The sequence below is a fragment of the Hippopotamus amphibius genome, chromosome 3, assembly GCF_030028045.1.
Source record: "Hippopotamus amphibius kiboko isolate mHipAmp2 chromosome 3, mHipAmp2.hap2, whole genome shotgun sequence".
Lineage (NCBI taxonomy): Eukaryota > Metazoa > Chordata > Mammalia > Artiodactyla > Hippopotamidae > Hippopotamus > Hippopotamus amphibius.
The window spans coordinates 115,618,720-115,641,542 of NC_080188.1; the positions used below are offsets into that span (position 1 = coordinate 115,618,720).

A 22,823-nucleotide genomic window follows, 5' to 3' on the forward strand; every position below is an offset into this window, starting at 1 on the left:
TTCAGTTCCAGACCACTGCAATAAAGCAAATATCACAATCAAGACAGTCACACAAATCATTTGCTTTCCCAGTGCATCTAAAAGTTGTTTACACTACACCGTGGCCTATGAAGTGTGCAAAAGCATTATGTCTAAAAGAACAATATGCATACCTTAATCTTAAAATAATGCTGATGGGAAAATGGTGCCAAGACTTGCTCAATGCAGGGGTTGCCACAAACCTTCAATTTGTAAAACATGCAGTATCTGGAAATCACAACAAAATGAGGTATGCCTGTGCTGTAATTATCCAACAATGGTTAGATTCTGTCTTGCTAGAAAGCTTTGCACCCCAGCATCTAGCATACCACCTGGCACACAGCAGATGCTCAGTAAATACTTGTTAATTGCTTAATAAGTATAAGCCTATTGGCTTTTGAGACCTTAGAGGCCCGCTTCTGAAGGGCCCATGGCATTCCACCCCAACCAGGGCCATAAATATTCTGAGGGGCAAACAAACTCAACTTGGAAGCCAGAGAATAAGGTCATTGTTTGACTCTAAATGAAACTGCAAAGAGGACTTTGGAGCTTCAAAGAGAAACTGAATTTTCTTTCCCTTGATCAGAAATTTCTAGGCCAGGTTTCAGAGGTCCACAGAACCTGAAGAAGGAGCACACTGAAAGGCCCAACAGGACAACCAGGTAAGATGTCTATGAATTCCTCTGCTTGATTCTGACAGAGACTGGACCATAGCAGGAGAGACATGGGGGCCTAGACGGGCCCTGAGAAGGGTCTCTGGGGAACTGCCATGACTCAGGAGTCTGTAAATTATGTATAAACCTTTTTATAAAAGACTTTGAGATAAGCCAGTAGACTCCAGCGAGACAAAGTTTGCAACTGCCTAACCTTGATGTTGCAGAGCCTGGGCAGCTGGGAGGTAAGTGAAGAGGGAGAACAGCTTTCAGAGACTAGTTCATATCTCTGTGTGGAGCCAGCGATCTTAAGATAGAAGGCGGGAAACCCAGCAGGGCATCTTCTGTCTCACCCCCTCCCCGAGTCCGGCTGTAAGGAAAGTGTGATCAGGTTTAGAACCTGTTCCAGAACCGATAGAAAGGCTCCTAGCAGGACTCCGTCCCTTGTTCCTGACAGCAGGGGAAACCGAAGGGGTCCTGGAGTGTCCATCACAGGATCCTATACCAATCGCCAGGTTTATAGTTGTATTGTTTTTCACACATATAAGGAGGGAAGTCTGTTCAGAAAAAGAGAGACAGAAATAACCCATTCTTTCATATCATGAAGCAGAATATAACATTCAATATGGTATTCATTATGAAAATTGAAGGCAGACAGACCCAGGTTCGAATCTCAGTGTCGGTGTTTCCTAGCTGTGTGTCTGTGACCCAGTTACTTAACCTCTCTTAGCCTCAGTTAGCTCGTCTGCAAAATGCTCATAGCAATGATATATGGCTAGAGGAATTGCTTGATGTCTACAGGGCTGTGAGGCCTAAACACTCATGTTTGCTGTAGTTGTTATGGTAAACCATCCCCACAGGAAACCTGAAGTTCCTCCGAGAAAGCAAGGGATGCATCAAGGTCAAGGCAGAATTGGCGCATGTTGCCTGTGTGGACACTGACAAACATTCCGCCACTCCTATGTCACCTGTAGAGAGAACATTCTTTTTTTTTCTTTAAGTTTTTTTTGATATGGACCATTTTTAATGTCTTTGCTGAATTTGTTACAATATTGCTTCTGTTTTATGTTTTGGTTTTTTTGGCCAGGAGGCATGTGGGATCTTAGCTCCCCAACCAGGGACCAAACCCACACCCCCTGCACTGGAAGGCGAAGTCTTAACCACTGGACCACCAGGGAAGTCCCTGAGAGGATTCCTTTTGAAAAATGAAAAAAAAAAAAAAAACACACACACACAGTGGAAAGACGATAGCAGTCAGAAAAAATAAATTTGAGTCTCAGATCCATTTATCCACAGGCAAGTTGTTTCACCTTCAAAGCCTCCATCTCCCTGCTTTGCAGGGATACAGGTAAGATAGAAAATAGTGAGGAGACGTAGGTGAATGCCTGAGCTGTCAGGTGACAGACCAGTGAAAGTTGTTGCTCTTATGGGAGAGCTGGAAGGGACCTTAGAGACCAGCTGGATTTTACAATAAGGAAAAAATTGGCAATTTCTTGAAGTTCTATTTAGTTAATATTTTTAACTGTTAGGGTCCAAGAGAAGGAAGTAAACCACCAAGGAGACATGCAGGACATCTGTGTACAGCTGTGGTTCTCAAACTTTTTACCAGCCTCAGAGTCACCTGGAGAGTAAGTCCCCACCCCTGGGGTTCTGATTCAGTAGGTCTGGGAAAGGGACCAAAAATCTGCATTTTAATAAGTTCCCAGGTACTTCTGGTCCAGAGACCACACTTTGAGATCCACAGCTGTAGGTACTGGAAACAAAACAGTTTGAGCTCAATTAGGAAAAACGTTCAAAGCAACGGCCCTTCTCTAAGGATGGTCTCTACCCATCAACAAACAAGTGTTGAGTATTTCCTCTGTGCCACGCTCTGTGCTGGAAGTTTTCTCACTTAATCCTGACAGCTCCCTTTGGAAAAGCTGTTATTAGGATCTACTTTTCAGAGATAAGGAAATTGACGCCTAGAGAGCTCATGCAACTTGGTCAAGTTTGTGTAACTAGTAAATGAAGGAACTGGGAAATGGACCCAAGGCTGTCTGAGCTCTTAGCCCTGATGCTGTCTTGCCTGTGAGTTTATTTTTTTAGCTGATTAATATTAAATAGTGCTAATCAAACAGCCAGTGCCAAACCCAGGTTAGTTGTTGACAGTTGGAGTGTTTTTCTCAATCTGGAAGCAGTTAGGACAATGAGGGAAGATGTGGAGGGATTCATTTTAAAAGTGCAAGAAAGCCCCCTGAATTGGGAGATTGGGATTGCCATATATACATTACTAATAAGGAAAAAATATCAAATTGTACACTTTGAAAAAAAGCCAAAAAAAAAAAAAAACCCTAAATAAATAAATAAACATATAGTTACATAGTGAAAGAGGGAAAAAAAGCCACCTGATAGCAGACTTCTGGAATCCAGTAACCATAGAACTCAGTTTCCTGCCAGCAGGGAGTATACAATTTAGATGGAGAGACAAGACCAGCAACTACAGCAATTAACATCAATTAGTGAATGATGCAAGTGACGTTTTCTCTCACCTGAGTGGGAAATCTTTCCACCTGCCGCCATCGTCAGGGTCTAAGGCTACGTGTCCACCCCCATCCACTGCATCCGTGTTCATCAGCATAGAAAAATTAAGATGTTCTCCAAGTCTCTCACCTTATCAGAGGTCAAATCAGGACCAGATCCCAAGTCACACTCCAAGTGATTCCCTTATCAGCTATCTCTAAAGCTCAGGACTCATCTGAAACTACATGCTAGGAAGGGTGGGGCCACTATCATAATCCCCAGTACCTTGCACCATAATGGTTTAAACACAATAAATAGAAATCAGCAAAACTCCTACATGGCCCTAATTACATCACCAACATGGACACGACTCATGGGATGAAAAGGATGATTGTTCCCGTTTCACTGGGTCTAGGGTCCCTCCTGGGATGGCAGGTAGCCAGGGACAGTCTGGGTTTTCTCTCCAAAACCAATTAATGTTAAAAAGTCATATACAAATTAGCTTCATTAGATTAAACCCATAACCAGTTAACTAGTGATACCAAGAGATTTTAAAGGGCAGAGAGTACAGCTGCAGATAATAAGAACCTGGAACCAAAATTAAAAAGCATCAGGATCCAAAGTGTTTCCCTCTCTCTGTCTCTCTCTCTCCTCCCCCTTCTTTAATTACTGCCCCACCCCCGCTCCACCCCACTACCATATCAGCTTCATTCTTTTCACCCTGTTAACTGACATTCTCCACTCCACTTCCCCTATACATGACACAAATGGTACCCTCTCCGGCTCTGCACAGTCCTCCATCCCACAATGGTTCTTGGGTCCACTTCCCAATTCCCAGGATTCAAAAGTTATGGGCCCAGTTGGGGTCACTTGTCCATCCCCAAACCAATCAGCTGTGGCCAGAGCAGGGGGCTGGATGGAAAGGTAGCATCTGATCACTCAGATAACTCAAGGCAGGCAGATTGAAACATCAGACTCAGGGTTCTAAACAAAGCCACTGCCTAAATTGTAAACAAAGGGTCTACAAAGATAAGGAGCCCTGGGAAGCCTAGTCTTGCAAATCCAAACCCATTAAAAAAAACAAAACAAAACAAAAACAAAAACAAAAAAAAAAAACCAGCACATCACAAAGAACACGGACTACAAGGAAGGCAAGAAGATCATTCTTTATAATATCTCACTAGGTGGTTTTTATTTTCATGAAGATAAAGCTAAAGGTAAGAATGGGGTAAGATGCAGTGCTCGTTTTCTCAGAGGAGGGAAAATGCACTGTCTTACATGTTTTGCAGGACTTGTGCATCATGGCCGAGCAGGCGGTAGAAGCCAACGGTGTGCCTGGCATTACTGCCCCAGGTAATGTCCACGTCATCCAGGCCAGGAACCCTGTGGCTTTTGGAAGCCAGGGGCAGCCTGTGGGCGTGACCACTTACTTAACATCAAGAGTGACTGAGTGTGATGCAGGAAGAGTGAACTTACAGAAGCCTCTCATGGTGACCCAGAATCCAGTGAAAGTGGAAGCCACACAGGGCCCACCCACTGTGCTCCAGCATCCAGCAGCAATGGCCAGTTTGCAGAGCCCACCGGGGGTGATCCAGTACTCACTGGGAACCACGGACCTCCAGACCCTGCCTGGGGACCCTCAGTATCCCCCAAATCTTATCCCTGGGCCGATGCACACCTCAAACCAATTCCAATGGAACATGCCATTTGCATCACTTTCTACATTTAATCCCAAGAAATTCGTAAATGAGGAGGTCAGAACACTGGGGGTGAGTGTGACTTCTTTTTCTCTCCAGTTTGGGTAACTTCATAAGCCCAGCTGTAGTTCACTTGGATAAGGAAGGGAAGGAAGTTAGAGGGCAAAGGCCAAAGAGGTAGGTGGCAGTTTCTGAAGGCTGGGTCAGGACGACCCCACAGAGGCCAGCCCCTCCCTTGCCTCCCTCCCACCCCAACCCCCACCCCCCAGATGGAGACTTGGTCTTTGCTGGAGGCAAACTGATAAAAAAACAAAACCAAAAAAGCTGACTCCCCTATCCAGCTCTCAGGTTCACAGTCAGCAAACGTTGCCCTGAAAAGACAATTGATAAGGAAGTCACAGGTTTCAGAGCCTGGTGGATGTGCTGTGCAGCCTCAGGCACACTTCTTCCCCTCTCTGGACCTCCATGTCCTCATCTTCAGAAAGAGAAGGTCTAGTGAGCTGCAATCTTAAATTTCTTCTAACTCTGATGTTCTGGAATTTCCTCTTCAACCCAGGTGGTTCCTGCTCCTTTCTTGCCTCCTCCATTTTATTTGGTACCTTGCAAAGCTCAATTTGATTCCACTTATGAGGGACCAACCAGATCTTTCTGCACCCACCAGATCCCCGGCCAGCTCCTAGCATGGAGCCAGGCAAGCGACAGGTGCTCAGTTGATTTGCATTCACCCCTTCAACGTGGCAGCCGCTCTGCAGGGAGCTAGAGACTCAGAGATGGGCCAGACACCATCCTTGAAGACCTAGAAGGGGCTTTGATTCTTGCAGTTGTTGTAATTACAATACCTTCTGGCAATTGCCATAAGATATGTGCAAACTGTGGTGGGTGCGGAAGAGTGCAAACTGTCCAGCTTTCCCGAGAGCATCCAACCCTCTGCTGGGAGCAGGAGGATAAGGACAGGCTCATACTCTCCCCAGCCCAGCTCTCCTTGTTGATCCTTCAGGAACAGACAAACCAGTGGACTATACCAAGAGCAAGGCATTATTTGCATCCTAAACTTATCCAAGTCAACTCTTGGACTAAATTCTATAAAACAGTACCAACAAAAATAATCAATAAACAATCTATGATAGGAATAGAAAAGGGTTTTATTTGGGCCAAACTGAGGAGTATAACCTGGAAGACAGCCCCTCAGATAACTAAGGAACTGCTCCAGAGCAGCAGGGTTTTCAGCACAGTTTTACATCTTGTCAGAACAAAGAACATCATACAAGTCAGTGATACATGTCTTTAAGGGTTCAAAAAAAACAGACCAGCATGTACACATCAAGTCAGTATGACCTCAGCACCTGGGAAGGGGGTTCATCATCAAAGGGGCACCAGCATGGGTGTCCCAGGAAGGGAGACATTTAATCTATTTAATCTTTATTTTTAACATAGATGTTCTTTCTTTTTTTTTTTTTTCTTTTTTTAAATGCATCAGGTCTTAGTTGCGACACACAGGATTTTCATTGCGGCACACAGACTTCTCTCTAGTTGTGACATGTGGGTTTTCTCTCTCTAGTTGAGGCACACAGGCTCAGTAGTTGTGGCATGGGCTTAGCTGCCCCGAGGCATGTGGGTTCTTAGTTCCCTGACCAGAGATCAAACCCATGTCCCCTGCATTGGAAGGTGGATTCTTTCCCACTGGACAACCAGGGAAGTCCCAAACACAGACCTTCTTTACTTCTGGTTGCTGTGCCCTTTTTTTAATAGTTAAAGCAGATGTACAATGTAGGTCTGAAAAACTTCAATAGGGAAAGATATCATATGATATTGCATAGTAATTATAATTTCATGTTATGATTACTCTCCTTACTATTGATTAATACTGGACAAATCCGTGTTAACTTTGGGCCCCAATTACTTTAAAGTCTTTTGGAAGAATTATTTTAAGTTAGGGCAAATGCCTGGGGAGTCTGCTCCAACACAGAGAAAAGCCCAAAACACAGACCGTCTTTAGTGAATTACAATTCATTTGGGAGAAACAATGTCTGTATCTTAAGATACAGATAAAGCAGGCACGCAGACAAGTGGTTCACGTGAAATCCAGATCTGTCACTAAGTCCTAGACTCATGGAGCCTGAGAGCTGGAAGCATCTGTTCAACATTGGTCACTTGACCCCAGAGGAAACTGAGGCTTGAAGAAGTCAAATGCTACCCCCACCTCCTCAGGTATAGCAAGTGCTGCGGGACCCCCAAATAGGAGGGAATCTGTCCTGAATGGGGGTGAGGGGGTCAGTAAAATGATGTAGCTGGTCGTCAGGGTAGGACAGGACTTTGGGGGTAAACCAGTACATTTCAGACAGAGGCAATAGTGGAAGAAAAGCAGAGGGGAAGGGGAGAAACACAGGACTTGCAGGCACTGAGGGTCCCAGGAGTATCACTGCAAAGGGAAATCATGGGCATGTGGCAAGGAAGGCTGAAAGGAGCACATGGCGGTGGGGACAAGGAAAGGCGTGAGCGGAGGACTTGGAAACACCTGCCACGTGCCAGGACCGGGTCTGTAAGCTTTACGGGCGGTTTTTTTTTGTGGGTTTTTTTTTTTTGGCCACACCTTGTGGCATGCAGGATCTTAATTCCCAGACTGAGGATCGAACCCGTGCCCCCTGCAGTGGAAGCGCAGTCTTAACCACTGGACCGCCAGGGAATTCCCTATGGGCACCTTTTCTAATCCCTACAACAACCCTGCAAGCCAGATATGATCATCCCTGTCTTAATACAGAAACTGAGACGTGGAGAGGGTGCTTGCCTGAGGCCATGCAGCTGGTTTGCTGCCAAAGCCCCAGCCCAGGCATCTTCTCTGCAGAGTCCAAAGCGAAGATGTTTCCCCCTCTGTTCTAAACTGTCCCGCCCTTCATGTATGCCCGTGGCTCTCAACTCTGGGTGTACATTCGCACCACCTATGAAGCTTTTAAGACAACACCTGAGCATGGACCCCACCCCCAGAGATTTTGATCTGGTTGGCCCCAACACCAGTCACACTCAGGGATTCTTGGGTGCAGCTGCAAGCCCACAGGCCCCCAGCTCCACTCTGTCTCATGATGCCTTGTCCTCCCCGGCAGGCCATCCAGATCCTCATCGGTCTGATGCACATCTTCTCTGCAATCAATCCTTTGCTGTATAGATCAGAATCTGTGACCGGGTTGTCAGGGTACCTGGTCTGGGGAGGAATATCCGTGAGTACTAGGCCCCGTGGCCTCCTTCTGGGTTACCAGATGGGGATGGGGGAGTGAAGGAGGAAGGAGCGTGGAATCCATTCCCAGCAATATGGCCCTGGGAACCCATAGCTAGCCCCTAACTCTGCAGGTGCAGGACAGGGTTAAGGACCCAACCCCTACCCTGTGCCCCAGCAACTCCTCCTCCTGCCTCTAAGGAACTTTTAGCTACACACAAGCATATTAGGCGCTTTAATTATTCCACTCCTTCTGGGTCCTCTTTTGATGAAAGATCTCATATGCAAATCAGAGCACATGAAGTTGTGTGCTAGAGCCTACCAGTCCCCAGAACCAATTGTAAATTTTTCAGGAATTCTGTAAGCTGGTTGTCAAGCCAGTCGAGAGAGGGAAATTGGTTATGGTTTTATAATAAATCTTGATACCTAGAATTCCCCTTCTTTTCAGGAGTGTCTTAACTAATTTTAGCTTTTGATCATCCATCAAAATTTCACATTCCATGAAAAACTATCTTGAGATTTTGATTTAACTTATTCTAAATCTACAACCAATTTAGGGAAAATTCTCATCTTCATGAAATTGAGCCCTCTGATCCACGAATATGGTATATCATTCCATTTTTAAAGTCTCCTTTAATGTCTTTCAATAAAGAGTAATTAACTTTTCCATAAAAACATATTTTTTTCTATTTTTTCCTAAATATTTTTTCATTTTCCTTGGTTAAATAAATTTTATTTTTCTTGTGTAAATATGTTTTAAAATTACATTTTCAGACTGCTTATTCCTGATATATAGACATGCAATTAACTTGTTTTCTTACAATTGACTTTTTTTTCCAGATCTTTATTGGAGTATAATTGCTTTACACTGTTGTGCCAGTTTCTGCCATACAACAAAGTGAATCAGCTGTATTTGTACATATATCCCCATATCCCCTCCCTCTTGAGCCTCCCTCCCATCCTCCCTATCCCACCTCTCTAGGTCATTACCAATCATTGAGTTGATCTCCCTGTGTTATGCAGAAGCTTCCCACTAGCCATCTATTTTACATTCGGTAGTGTATATATGACAATGCTACACTCTCACTTCGTCCCGGCTTCCCCTTCCCCCAACCTCCATGTCCTCAAATCCATTCTCTACATCTACATCTTTATTCTTGCCCTGTCACTGGGTTCATCAGTACCAGTTTTTAGATTCCATATATATGCGTTAGCATACGGTATTCGTTTTTCTCTTTCTGGCTTACTTCACTCTGTATGACAGACTCTAGGTCTATCCACCTCACTACAAATAACTCAATTTCATTCCTTTTTATGGCTGAGTAATATCCCATTGTATATATGTGCCATATCTTCTTTATCCATTCATTTGTTGATGGGCATTTAGGTTGCTTCCATGTCCTGGCTATTGGAAATAGTGCTGCAATAAACATTGTGGTACATGTATGTTTTTGAATTATTATGGTTTGCTCAGGATATATGCCCAGTAGTGGGATTGTTGGGTCATATGGTAGTTCTATTTTTAGTTTTTTAAGGAACCTCCATACTGTTTTCCATAGTGGCTGTACCAATTTGCATTCCCACCAACAGTGCAGGAGGGTTCCCTTTTCTCCAGCATTTATTGTTTCTAGATTTTTTTGACAATGGCCATTCTGACCGGTGTGAGGTGATACCTCATTATGGCTTTGATTTGCATTTCTCTAATGATTAGTTCTGTTGAGCATCTTTTCATGTGTTTGTTAGCCATCTGCATGTCTTCTTTGGAAAAATGTCTATTTAGGTCTTCCATCCATTTTTGGATTGGGTTCTTTGCTTTTTTGATATTGAGCTGCATGAGCTGTTTGTATATTTTTGAGATTAATCCTTTGTAGGTTGCTTCATTGGCAAATATTTTCTCCCATTCTGAGGGTTGTCTTCTTGTCTTGTTTATGGTTTCTTTCGCTGTGCAAAAGCTTTTGTTTCATTAGGTCCTATTTGTTTATTTTTGTTTTTATTTCCATTATTCTAGGAGGTGGGTCAAAAAGGAGCTTGTTTTGATGTATGTCATAGAGTGTTCTGCCTATGTTTTCCTCTAAGAGATTTATACTGTCTGGCCTTACATTTAGGTCTTTAATCCATTTTGAGTTTATTTCTGTGGATGGTATTAGGAAGTGTTCTAATTTCATTCCTTTACATGTAGCTGTCCAATTTTGCCAGCACCATTTATTGAAGAAGCTGTCTTTTCTGCATTGTATATTCTTGCCTCCTTTGTCATAGATAAGGTGCCCATATGTGCATGGGTTTATCTCTGGGCTCTCTATTCTGTTCCATTGATCTATATTTCTGTTTTTGTGCCAGTACCATACTGTCTTGATCATTATAGCCTTGTAGTATACTCTGAAGTCAGGGACCCTGATTCCTCCAGCTCCGTCTTTCCTTCTCAAGATTGCTTTGGCTATTCAGGGTCACCTGCATTTCCATACAAATTGTAAAGTTTCTTGTTCAAGTTCTGTAAAAAATGCCACTGGTAATTTGATAGGGATTGCATTGAATCTGTAGATTGCTTTGGGTAGTACAGTCATTTTCACAATGTTGATTCTTCCAATCCAAGAACATGGTATATCTCTCCATCTGTTTGTATTGTCTTTCATTTCTTTCATCAATGTCCTATAGTTTTCTACATACAGGTCTTTTCCCTTCTTAGGTAGGTTTTTTCCTAGATATTTTGTTCTTTTTTGTTGCAATGGTAAGTAGGAGTGTTTCCTTAATTTCTCTTTCTGATTTTTCGTTGTCAGTGTATAAGAATGCAAGAGATTTCTGTGCATTACTTTTGTATCCTGCTATTTTGCTAAATTCATCGATTCGTGTTAGCAGTTTTCTGGTAGCATCTTTAGGATTTTCTATGTATAATATCATGCCATCTGCAAATAGTGACAATTTTGCTTCTTCTTTTCCAATTTGAATTCCTTTTATTTCTTTTTTTTTCTCTGATTGCTGTGGCTAAAACTTCCAAAATTATGTTGAATAATAGTGGAGAGTGGGCACCCTTGTCTTGCTCCTGTTCTTCGAGGGAATACTTCCAGTTTTTCACCACTGAGAATGATGTTGGCTGTTGGTTTGTCTTATATGGCTTTTATTATGTTGAGGTAGTTTCCTTCTATGCAGACTTTCTGCAGAGTTTTTGTCATAAACAGGTGTTGAATTTTGTTGAAAGCTTTTTCTGCATCTGTTGAGATTATCATATGGTTTTTATCCTTCAATTTGTTGATATGATGTATCACATTGATTGATTTGCATATATTGAAAAATCCTTGCAGTCCAGGGTTAAACCCCACTTGATCATGGTGTACGATCTTTTCAATGTGCTGTTGGATTCTGTTTGCTAATATTGTGTTGAGGATTTTTGCATCTATATTCATCAGGGATATTGGCCTGTAATTTTATTTTTTTGCAGTATCTTTGTCTGGTTTTGGTATCAGGGTGATGGTGGCCTCATAGAATGAGTTGGGAGTGTTCCTCCTTCTGCTACATTTTGAAACAGTTTGAGAAGGATAAGTGTTAACTCTTCTCTAAATGTTTGATAGAATTCACCTCAGAAGCCATCTGGCTCTGGGCTTTTGTTTGTTGGGTGATTTTTTAATCACAGTCTCAATTTCCGTGCTTGTGATTGGTCTGTTCATATTTTCTATTTCTTCCTGGTTCCGTCTCGGAAGGTTGTACTTTTCTAAGGATTTATCCATTTCCTCCAGGCTGTCCAGTTTGTTGGCATATAGTTGCTTGTAGTTGTCTCTCATGATACTTTGTATTTCTGCAGTGTCTGTTGTTATTTCTCCTTTTTAATTTCTAATTCTATTGATTTGCGTCTTCTCCCTTTTTTTCCTGATGAGTCTGGCTGATGGTTTATCAGTTTTGTTTATCTTCTCAAAGAATCAGCTTTTAATTTTATTGATCTTTGCTATTGTTTCCTTTATTTCTTTTTCATTTATTTCTGCTCTGATCTTTATGATTTCATTCCTTCTGCTCACTTTGGGGTTTTTTATTCTTTTCTCTAATTGCTTTGGGTATAAGGTTAGGTTGTTTATTCTATATTTTTCTTGTTTCTTGAGGTAGGATTGTATTGCTATAAACTTCTCTCTTAGCACTGCTTTTGCTACATCCCATAGATTTTGGGTCATCATGGTTTCATTGTCATTTGTTTCTACATATTTTTTGATTTCCTCTTTGATTTCTTCAGTGATCTTTTGGTTGTTTAATAGCATATTGTTTAGCCTTCATGTGTTTGTATTTTTTGCAATTTTTTTCCTGCAATTGGTATCTAGTCTCATGATGTGCAATTGACTTTTGTGTTTTGATCTTATATCTAGTTAAGTTGCCAAACTTTCTTATTAATTCTAGTGATTTGCACTGAGGATCTTTTGGGGTTTCTGTGTAGACTATTGTATTGCAGACTAATAATTACACTGTTGTTTCTTCTTTCTCAATCCTTTTATGTTTTTATTTCTCTTTCTTGTCTCTTTATACTGGCTATTATCCTCTTCCTGCATTCTTAGATTTCAGGTAACTTTTAGGTTTTAGTTCCTGCACCAAATCATCTGGAACTAGGTTTTAATTTTCAGGATTTCTGATCATCCAACAAAGCTTCCTTCTGAATTTACAAGGATTCATCACAATAAATGTTTTTAGAGCACTTTAATATTTACAAGTATTTCTCAGACAGCATCTCAGTGATCTTTATGAAAAGTAATGTAAGGAAGGAGCTATTACTATGATTATTTTACAGCTGAAGAAACTGAGTTTAAACAGAAGTGCAAAGAGATCGTCTGTCTAGAAAGCAGGAGAGCTGTGCCCAGTGGGGTAACTTCCCAGATCCATTCCAGTATTACTATTCTTTCCAAGCTAGAAGGGACCTTTGGTGTCATGCATCTCCAGCATTGTCATGAGATCACCAGATATGTCAATATCTTTAATCCATTCAGGTTTTTTTTCAGCTGGGAATTTTTGAAATTCATTTACAAACCTAAATTGATTACTGCATGGTGGGTTAAGTAAAAATGTCAAAAAGGTACCAAATACCCTCCCCTTTTAGATTTACATGTAAAAAATAAGTCACAATAAGAAAAGTTAGGATAGGTCAATCTGCTTTTCCCTGACTACAAACTTGGAGTCTTCAATATTAAAATACAGCCTTGTGGAGGTGGAAAGGGGAACTGGGGATGACATAAGAGAGTAGCATTAACACGTATACACTACCAAATGTAAAATAGCTACCTAGTGGGAAGCTGCTTCATAATACAGGGAGATGAACTCGATGATGGGTGATGACTTAAAGGACTGGGATAGGGAGGGTGGGAAGGAATCACAGGGGGGAGGGAATATGGGGATATATGTATAAATACAGCTGATTCACTTTGTTGTGCAGCAAAAACTGGCGCAAGAGTGTAAAGCAATTCAATTCCAATAAAGAGCTTTAAAAAATAAAAATAAAATAAAAATAAAACACAGCCTTGAGTTGGCCAGATTTTAGACTAGTTTACCACCCTGATGACCTGGTTCCAGGCTTATTTTCCCTACATAAAGTGACAAGGACATCTGCCCCCTGGGGACAACACCTTGAACATAAACAAGTCCCATCTGTGAAGAATGTGGTCATGGCTGAAAGGCTGAGAGTTGCTTTCAGCAGGAGGTGTTATATAACACCTCCTGCTGAAATGTGGAAGTCTTTAGGGAGGACAGGCACCTGTCATGCTCCCAGTCCCCCCTGAAAGTCCCACAGTGGCTTCCTAGCAAGCCCCAAATCTGCGCTTTATGCTCCTAACCTTACTGACTTCCAGCTTCCCCAGTGGCAGAAGAAGTAAGTTCCTTTGGGGATTAGCTTCAAGAGGGCTAGCAAGGCCCCAACCTCCCCATTTATAACCCCACCCTATTCTCCCATTAGAACTGCATGACCCACCTCCACTTTTAGGTGGAAAGGGCAGGGATTGTTAGTTTATATCCATTTGCCAGATGAGAAGACTGAGGCTCAGAGAGGTTAGGAGAGATGACTACAGCCTCACAGCCAGGAAGTGTTGAAAGAAAGTCTTGATAGAGCCCAGGACCCCTCAGTTCAAGGCTCTCATAACTGGACCAAGTTCTTACTGCCTCTGGGTTCATACACCCATCACCAGCCTTGAAGCATCAAGGGCTAGTTAGGACCCCCAGGCGGGGGCAGCAACTTGTCTTGGGTCACAGCAAGGTGAGTTAGGAGCAAGAGTGGAGCAGAAGTTTAGGTCTCCTGTCTCCCAGCCCCAAGGCTCTGCTCACCCTGCTACCCTGTCCCTGCTTTTCCAAGATCACAGTCAAGAATAGGGAAGCATGAGGCCAGATGAACAATCAAAGAGTTTGGGCAATGCCTATGCCCAGGCAATGGACCCAACGGGAACCAGGCACAAAAATGAGGCTTCTAGCATCCTGGCACAAAATGCAGGCTTTTAGAGAAAAAGAAGGTTTTAACCCAGACCCACAGAAGTTTGAGTATTGTGGTATTTGGTATATTTGGCATCCAACTACTGGGATAGTGAAAATGTTGAGAGGAGGTAAATAGACTTGCACATCTTGGGAAACAAGGTATGTAGAGCTTAAAGACTGGCTGCGAGCTATGCCTCTTAATGGACAATGGTCTTTTTCAACGCACTGCACAATTTCTCTTTCTCCTTTTTGTCTGTATAGTTTATCATATCTGGATCCCTCTCAGGGCAGGCTGAAAAGGACCCCAACCCCTGTATGGTGAGTTACAGTTCCATCTTTGATCATCCCTGAATGTTAGAATGTGACTCTCTATGGGAAAGAGGCCTCCCAGTAGCTGAGTGGCCTGGCCCTGGCCTGGGGTTCAGTGCTCTTATATACTTTGCTTCATTCAGTCCCCACAGATCTGGTCCTCATTTGCAGAGGAGGAAACTGAGGCACAGATAGGTCAGGTGACTGGACTAAGATCACACAGCAGGAATGTGGCAGAGCCAGGATTTAAACCCAGAGTCCTCTGATTCCAGAGCTGTGCCTTCACCTTTTGCATTTAACTACTTGAAAGCTTGGTATTTGGGGAAACTCACAAGTATTCACAACACAATGACACAGGGGTGCTCTGAACTAAGCAGAAAGCCAGGTGGAGGCCAAATGGAAATGTGTGTACATTTCAGCCACCTATTTAAGGCATTTCTCACCCTTCTCTTTGGCTGGACCTAGAACAGTGATGGGAATGTTTGCCTTGAACAGTTTAGAGTCAAAACAACAGGACACAGGACCCAGAACTCCCTTGTACATTTGGAATGCCATTTTCTGTCTCAGCAGCCAGCAATGTAACTGCACATGTTTTGATTTTTTGTAGTGGCCCCTAAGAAGCTTAGGGAGAAATGTAGAGCTTCAAAGCACCCTCCTTTCATCCCTGGATCTGAGTCCTCCTTCCCCTTCTCCACGTTTTCCAAATGGCTCCTTGTCTCTTCTGCCTTTTTAATGGGAAAGTGATGGATCGGCTAGGAGCTGAGTTGTGTAACAGAGTTTCCAATGACCAATCCCCAGTCTGTAAGACAAATTCTGCTGCCCCTCAGTCTATCTTACTCCATCCCCTTCAACAGGACCAGGACCTCCCCCCTCCTCAACCCTGGCACCCCAATATCAGCTGAGCTCACAGTGCTCCTTCATAGCCTAATAAAAATGAATTGAACTCTGTCCCACATCCTCTGGGAAGTCCAATGCCCTCTCCAAGATGCCTGCCAATTCCTGGGGGGCTCCCAGTCCCCTCCGGTTCTGATGCCTGACTTCGGGTTGAAGTCTCTACTTCTGTCTCTACTCTGTGTGCCAGCTGCCCTAGCCTCAGCCCACAGGTGAACATAGTCCCTTCTGTATTCCCTCCCCATCTCCATTCCCATGAACCACTCCCCAGCTTCAGCAGGAGACAGAGAGTGAATGATTGGAGGATTTCAGCATCTCAACACTGGGCAGCAGATCCTTTAAAATGGAATACTAGACTTTCTGGTTCTGAAAACCTTCCCCAACCAACCCTGCCAGCCCAGACTCCAGCCTCCCGCCAGCAGGACCAGAACTTTCCCTCTCTCTTCTCTCAAGACAATCCCGGAATCCCTGCTCATCCCCCCTGTCACCACCACCACCCCACCCCTGCTCATTTCTTCCATAGAGCGATTCAGCATCCTTGCTTTCTCTCCTTCCAACCTGGCTTCCGAATCCATTTCCTGCCCCTCAGCTAAGTATGGAGGTATTTTCCCAAACAAATAGAGTCCCTGCCCTACGTGGACTCTGCATGTTGAATAAAGAATAATCTTCTTACCTCACTGCACTCGGGATAAGCTGGCTTCTCCACTCCCATCTCTTTCCTGCACTGACGCCTTTTCTCCTGCTCCCCGAGAGTCGGCACAAGCTTACCGATGCCTCTCCCTCTGCCTCCTCCAGGTGAATGGCAGTGTTGGCATGAACGTGGTCAGCTCAATCTTCGCCCTGATGGGGGTCTTGATTCTCATCGCCGATCTGTTCGTTGCCCATCAGGTGAGCGTCCAGTGCCCCAGGCTTCCAAAAGATTGGAAAGGCTTGTTTACGAGGTTGTTCCAGAGCAGGAAGGGATCACAGCCAAAGTCCATCTTGGTACAACATCCCGAGGTTCCAAAATGCTTAGCCCTTGCCAAGACCCCTGACTTCTGAGGCAGGCAAAATAGACCCCATTTTACAGACAAGGACACTGAAGCTCAGAGAACTGAAGCCATGTGGTCCCTCCTTATGTCTGTTTTATTCCTGCTTGGAGGCAGCAAGTGCCAAGGCAAGCAGGCAGGGAAGCTGCTACACTCAAATCCACAAGACCGCCTGCCCCTAGGAACCTGTTGAAAGAGGTACCTTGTCGCACGAACAGGAGGTGCTGGCACAAGGTTCTTGTCTTATCCAGGGCCCCCCAGAAAGCAGATGCTGGGACAAGGACTCAGGTGCAAGTCATTTATTTGGAGGTTCTCCCAGGAAACACTGATAGGGGAGGGAATAAGATAAGTTAGGAGAGGAAGCCACAGATAAAGGGCATCACCAAGCTAGTCACCACCAGAGCTTAATCCTGCTGAGATGCTGGCAGACAATGAAGACACTGCCTCAGTTATACCCCTGTCCTGGGGTGAGGGGCCTGGGGTACTTGCCCAGCAACTGCCATCATTATTGATTGAAAACTACTCCTGGGGCATAAAGTCCCCCAGGGTCCAGTCTGCTGCACAGGTAAGCAGATGTGTCTCCATGGCCAACAGAAATGCCTGGGCAAAGTAGTGTAGCAGGAAGGCAGCCAGCAGATGTGGAGAGGGTCAGGGCCAGTGGGAGCCAGGCAGGACACCACTAGCCTCGAGTAGGCCTGCAGAACAAGATCCACGGTTACCTGCAACCTGGTCCTCCCTCAGGATTAACCAAGCAGACCAGGGAAGGCTGGTGGGCGCAGGGTCTTAAACCCGGTCCATCTACAGAGTGCACTCCCTAAGGGGAGAGGTCCCTGCAGGCTCAGCTGGTGTAACTTGGTATCTACAGGATGCAGCAGCAAACCACAAACCTGTTACCAAACCAAACTTGGGTCCTCTTGTCTGACACACAGCAAAGCCAATCTACTGACACTGTGGTGGTGACAAAAAGTACAGTGTTTATTGCAGGGCTCCAAGCAAGGAGAACAGGCAGCTCGTGCTCAAAAGACCCAAATTCCCTGAAGGCTTTCAGGAAAGGGTTTTTAAAAACACTGTGAGGGAGAGGGTGTAGGGTCAGCTCATGCACAGGTCTCTGATTGGTTGATGGTGCAGTAACAGGGTGATGTTTCAAGACCCTCAATCACCAACCTTCTGGTTCCAACTGGTCTGGGGTCTATATGCTGATGACCAGCATGCCCTTAACTTCTTTCACCTGGTGGGAGCTTTAGAATCTGCAAAACAGCTCAAGGATATCACTCAGGATATGATCTATAGCCCTGGAGGAGGAACTAAGGGTCCCAGACCTTGTTTTATGGCTAAATTATTATTATTTTGTCTCTCTTGACTGCTTTCCTTTGTTTCTGTGTCTTCTCACTTCTCTGGTTAACTTTGTTCTTTTGAACTTGGGGAAGGCTTAGGAGGCTAAAGCTTTTCTACAAACAAGAGGTGAGGGACATGGGGCGGAGGTGGGGGGGGCGATCTGTCCCCTGGAAGGTCCTGCAGGGTCCTATTCAGTTTGAAATGCAGGCAGGGTGCTGGCCTTGGGAGTCCAACACAAGCAACGAGGACATCCCCACATGGGGGTGGATCACGGTCATGGGGAGTCAGGAGCTTCAATATCTGCAAGTCCTTTAGGTCTTGACTGCCAGTGACTTTAAGTGGTCACTGGTGTCACTGGTAGTCAAGACGTCTGTCAATCAAGGAGACTACTTAGAGGAGTGTGGCACCAGGGCTTTGCATTCTCAGCCTGGGTGCCCCCAAACCCTGCCGTAGAGAGGAGTGTAGAGGGGATCAAGAGAGGAGTGTTGTTCTCTGCAGGAGCTCTGTGGACCCGCACACCCCACAGAGGGTGGGGCCTCTTCCATCTGGCCTTGGCCAGGGACAAGGCCAGGGCCAGAACTGTCCTAGCAGGACCCCTTGGAGCTTAGAAGGTCCTTTCCAACCTTCCAAGGTAGCGTCCAGGCAGGATCACAGAAAGCAGGGCTACAAAAGCCAGGAGCCAGGCAGAGCTGATGATCCTGACCCCAGGGACGAACCCCAGCCTCTTCACAATGTACGCTGACAGTGTGCTTGGGTGGGGGGCGGGTCTCGCTTTGCGTTCCTCCCAGAGCTGACTCTGAGAAAAGTACTTTATTTGGGAGAGGAAGGACATGCTAGCAGGGCATTGAGGAATGAAAGGGAGAAGAGAAGGGACCAATAAAGTGCCATGTGATCAAGTCACTTACCCTGAGTGTTGGTTCGCAAACCAGCCCCTACGTGTGAAGGGCAGGGGGACCAAAGAAAGAGGCAGCCACTCTAGATTGGCAGATGGCAGGTTTAATAAGCAAGGGAACTCATGTATGAGGTTTGTCTTGGGTGGCTGCAAGGTGAGTCGATCTCCACACGGCCCACCAGCATCCTAAAAGCTTATATAGAGGCCTTAACAGCATCCAATCACATATACCATCCAGGTGGTCTCAACACCAGCTTACTCTCAAGGCTGCATCCTTGAAAATGGCTCCCACTGCAGAAGTACCTACCAAGGACAGGGGAGAGGGTGACGACTCTCTGATTGCCTGTGTCCAGTTAGAGGGTCAACTAGCAGTCCCATCCTCTAGATGACTTCATCCAACACTGAGGGCGATGGGAGCTCACCTGGGAAGATGGTACAGACACATGCTGTAGTCACCCCCTCTCAGCCCAGGGGTGAGAAGTGAGGGCATTTGTCCGCTAGCCCCTGACACTCATTGATAGATGGCTGCCCTGGAATTTCCCCAGAATTTTGGACCTGTTGTGCAAACAGCAAATTGGGCTCCAAAGGCCAGAGAAAGCCCCAAGGCAAAGAAACGCAAGTGCTGGCAGTTGGAAGTCTGACCCGTGTGCACTCAAGGGTAGGGCGGGGGTGTGTGAAAGGAGTACCCACAGCAACCGCCCCACAGAGCACATGGGAGAGGGTCTGGGGTCCTCCAGGTGAGGCATGTGGCAAGTGCCTAATGAGCCCTACAGGTGTGGACAGTCACCCAGACAGTCACCCCACGTGATGAAAAGCCTCCGATTCCTCTCTGCCTCTAGGTTGAAATGAAGACAATTTCCGGTGGTGTCCTCCCCTTTGCTCTGCTGGAGTTCTGCCTCACCTGCGTGGTCTCACATTTTGGGTGCCAGGCTGTCTGCTGCAATCAGTTTGTGGTGAGTGTTGGGCTCTGCCCCAGCAATCAGAGCATGCTCTGGGGGTAGCAAAGGCGACCAGAGATTGGGAGAAGTGGGGCCTGAGAGGATATCTTAGTTGGTTTCAGGATGCTATAACAAATATACCATAGACCGCGTGGCTTGTAGATAACAGAAACTATTTCTCACAGTCAGGAGACTAGAAGTCTGAGATCAGGGTGCCAGAATGGTCCGATTCTGGTGAGAGCTCTCCTCTTGACTTGCTCTTATAATAATATCTTCTTATTATAGCCTCACATTGCAGAAAGAGTAGCAGAGCTCTCTGGAGTCTCTTATAAGGTCACTAATCTCATTCGTGACAGCTCTGCCCTCAAGACCTAATCACATCCCAAAGGCCGCACCTCCTAATACTGTCACTTTGGGGGGTTAAAATTTCAACATGAATTTTGGGGGAACACAAACATTCAGTTCACCACCAAAAGGGGATATCAGCTGAGTTTTGCTGCATAACAGACTACCCCAAAACTTAGCAACTTGAAACAGCAACCATGTCTTTAGCTCGTGATTCTCTTATCAACGTGGGCTGTGACCAGTGGGTAGCTCTTCTGCTGGCCTCAGATAGACCCACTCTGACATCTGCAGCAGGTGCCAGGTTGGCACAGGGATGGATGAACTGCAAAAGCCTTGGAGGAAAAGCCCATCCCTGCTCCACATAGTACTGCATCCTCCAGTAGCTGGCCTGAGCTTCTTCACAGAGTAGCTGGGTTCCAAGAGCAGCAAGACACAGCCAGCCCCCACAGGCAAGCACTTTAAGTCCTGCTCGCATCACCTTCTTTAATGTCCCTTTGGCCAAAGTAAGTTGCATGACCAACTCCAGATTCAAGGGGTGGAGACAAGAACAGGATAGCTGCAGTGGGCCCCCTCATTTGGTAAGAGGAAGAACAGGAAATACAGGGCAGTCATGGCTCCATAATAATCCTGAGATCCTGGGGCCAGCTGTTGCCCCACGCTGGGAGCAGAGAACCTTCCTTGATGAAAGGCTGATTCTGCTCCCCAGAAGAGTCTGCCCAGACCACGGTTCTCTCCTGCTTCCCCGGAGGAACTTCCCACCCACATTCTCCATGGCCTTGACTGCATCCTCTGAACTCTTGGCTCCACCCTCAGAAACATTTTTCCTTTTTCATAAGAAATGACCCATTTTCCATAACAAACGGTCTATCTTTTTCACCTTGAGGAAGAAAAGTAGCTCTCTTAACCTGCTTTCTGTATGAAGAATGTAGGACCCAAAGGTCTTTTTGCAGTTTGAGTCACTCCAAGCTGGTCCTAGTTGATGGTCGGTTTGCTGATACAATTTCCTTTAAACCTGGGAGAGTGTTTTATAGAGCAGATTATGGGTTTTACCATTTGACAAAAACTACACCTGAGATTATGTTCCAGACATTCCTCTCTCTTTCAATCTACCAATATCTATTTTAGGGTTAAGTTTCCATGGGCCCACGCCCTTAAAATTCTTAGAAGCCTCTCTGTCTACTTGAAAGGGTCTGCTAGTCACTTGCCTTAAATCTTTTAAAGGTCTTAACAAAGGGTTGTATAGAGACAGCTCAATTTGATCTTTGTTCTCAGACCTACTTTTACTTCAAATGTCATTTATGTGTTAGGAACCTGGAAATAAGAGACAAATTTAATTTCTAATTTTTCAAGTCCTGGGCTCTCTTTTTTCCCTCCAAATACTACTTACAAACTGAATCATTCTTTATCTGATCTCTTCCTTCCAGTACTTTATCATATGCAGCTGGGGCAAACTACTGACATCCCCTTATAACACCTGATGACCTCCTTAGCAAGATGCAAAAGTTTTTAGGTACATTTTCTGTCTTCCAAAATGTGACAGTGCTTCACCAGTATATAACGTGGGTAACTCTACACCCAGCCTGTTAGGCCAGGCTTCTCCAGCCTCACTGGCCACCCAGTCCCAAAGCCAATGCACGTGTTACATTTTTATTATCCTGCTTCTAGCTGCCAATTTCTCTGTCAATTAGCTTTTGCTACATATCAAACAAATACAGAGGCTTAAACAATAGCCGCTTCTGTGGTTAGTGATTCTCTAGGTCTGTTGGGCGGTTCTTCTGGTCTGGACCAGCTCAGCTGAGCTCTGCTGGGCTCGCCATGAGTGTGCAGGTGGTTAGTGAGTTGCCTGTTGGCTAGATCATCTCAGATGCTCTCACTTGCATGTCTGGCAGTTGGCACACCATCTGTCAACAGGGACAACTTGCCCACTTATGTCTTATCATCCAGCAGGCCAGCCCAGGCTTCTTTACCCGGCAGCCCCAGTGTTCGGAAGAGTGGCAAGAGAGAGCAAACCCCAATGTGCAAATACTTCCCAGATCTCTGCTTGCTTCACATTTTTACAGTTGTTCCATTGACCAAAGAAAGTTCCATGACTAAGGCCAGCATCAATGAGGGAAGGTCTACCCAAGGGCATGGCAACAGGAAGGGGAAGAATTTGTGGCCATTTTTGCAACTGACCACATAGGAAGTTAATGGCCTCACATCCTTTGTCTTTCAGAACACGACGGCAATTCCAACCATAGTCATTGCCAATCCAGCCAGTGCCACCATGGGCCCCATCAACGCTACCACCAGCCCAGCCAGCACTACCACAAGCCCTGCCAACCCCACCTACGCCAGCAATGCTCCACCAATGGTGCCCCCTACACCCTCCAATGAAGATGTAGCTGATTTTGCCCAGAAATAGATGACCTCTTTCAATGATGAGGAGTGCAGCTGAATCTTTCCTTCTCCCAGAAACATCCATGCCCAAGACCCAGAACTGTTGCTGGTCCAAAATGAACAATCATTTTCTCTCTTCTTTACTCTTCAGTTCCATTTTTGTTATTGATGTCTTTTTTTTTTTTTAATTCATAAATAACTTCCCTAG

At 45.0% G+C, this 22,823-nt stretch overlaps 1 protein-coding gene across 1 annotated transcript; it reads left to right on the forward strand.

Annotated features, from left to right (window-relative positions):
• Window positions 1–4,471: 4,471 nt before the first annotated feature.
• Window positions 4,472–22,640, forward strand: MS4A18 (membrane spanning 4-domains A18). Its single transcript, XM_057727132.1, has 6 exons — window positions 4,472–4,939; window positions 7,966–8,079; window positions 14,760–14,816; window positions 16,494–16,586; window positions 19,793–19,906; window positions 22,452–22,640. Exons 1-6 carry the CDS (start codon window positions 4,472–4,474, stop codon window positions 22,638–22,640), a joined length of 1,035 nt encoding a protein of 344 aa, XP_057583115.1.
• Window positions 22,641–22,823: the final 183 nt, after the last annotated feature.

Bases quoted from the DNA above. Each gene is read 5' to 3' on its own strand.
- MS4A18 (XM_057727132.1), top strand. From the start codon at position 4,472: ATGGCCGAGCAGGCGGTAGAAGCCAACGGTGTGCCTGGCATTACTGCC. The intron at 4,940-7,965 runs GTGAGTGTGACT...CCTCCCCGGCAG, and splicing joins AGGAGGTCAGAACACTGGGG to GCCATCCAGATCCTCATCGG. The intron at 14,817-16,493 runs GTGAGTTACAGT...TGCCTCCTCCAG, and splicing joins AGGACCCCAACCCCTGTATG to GTGAATGGCAGTGTTGGCAT.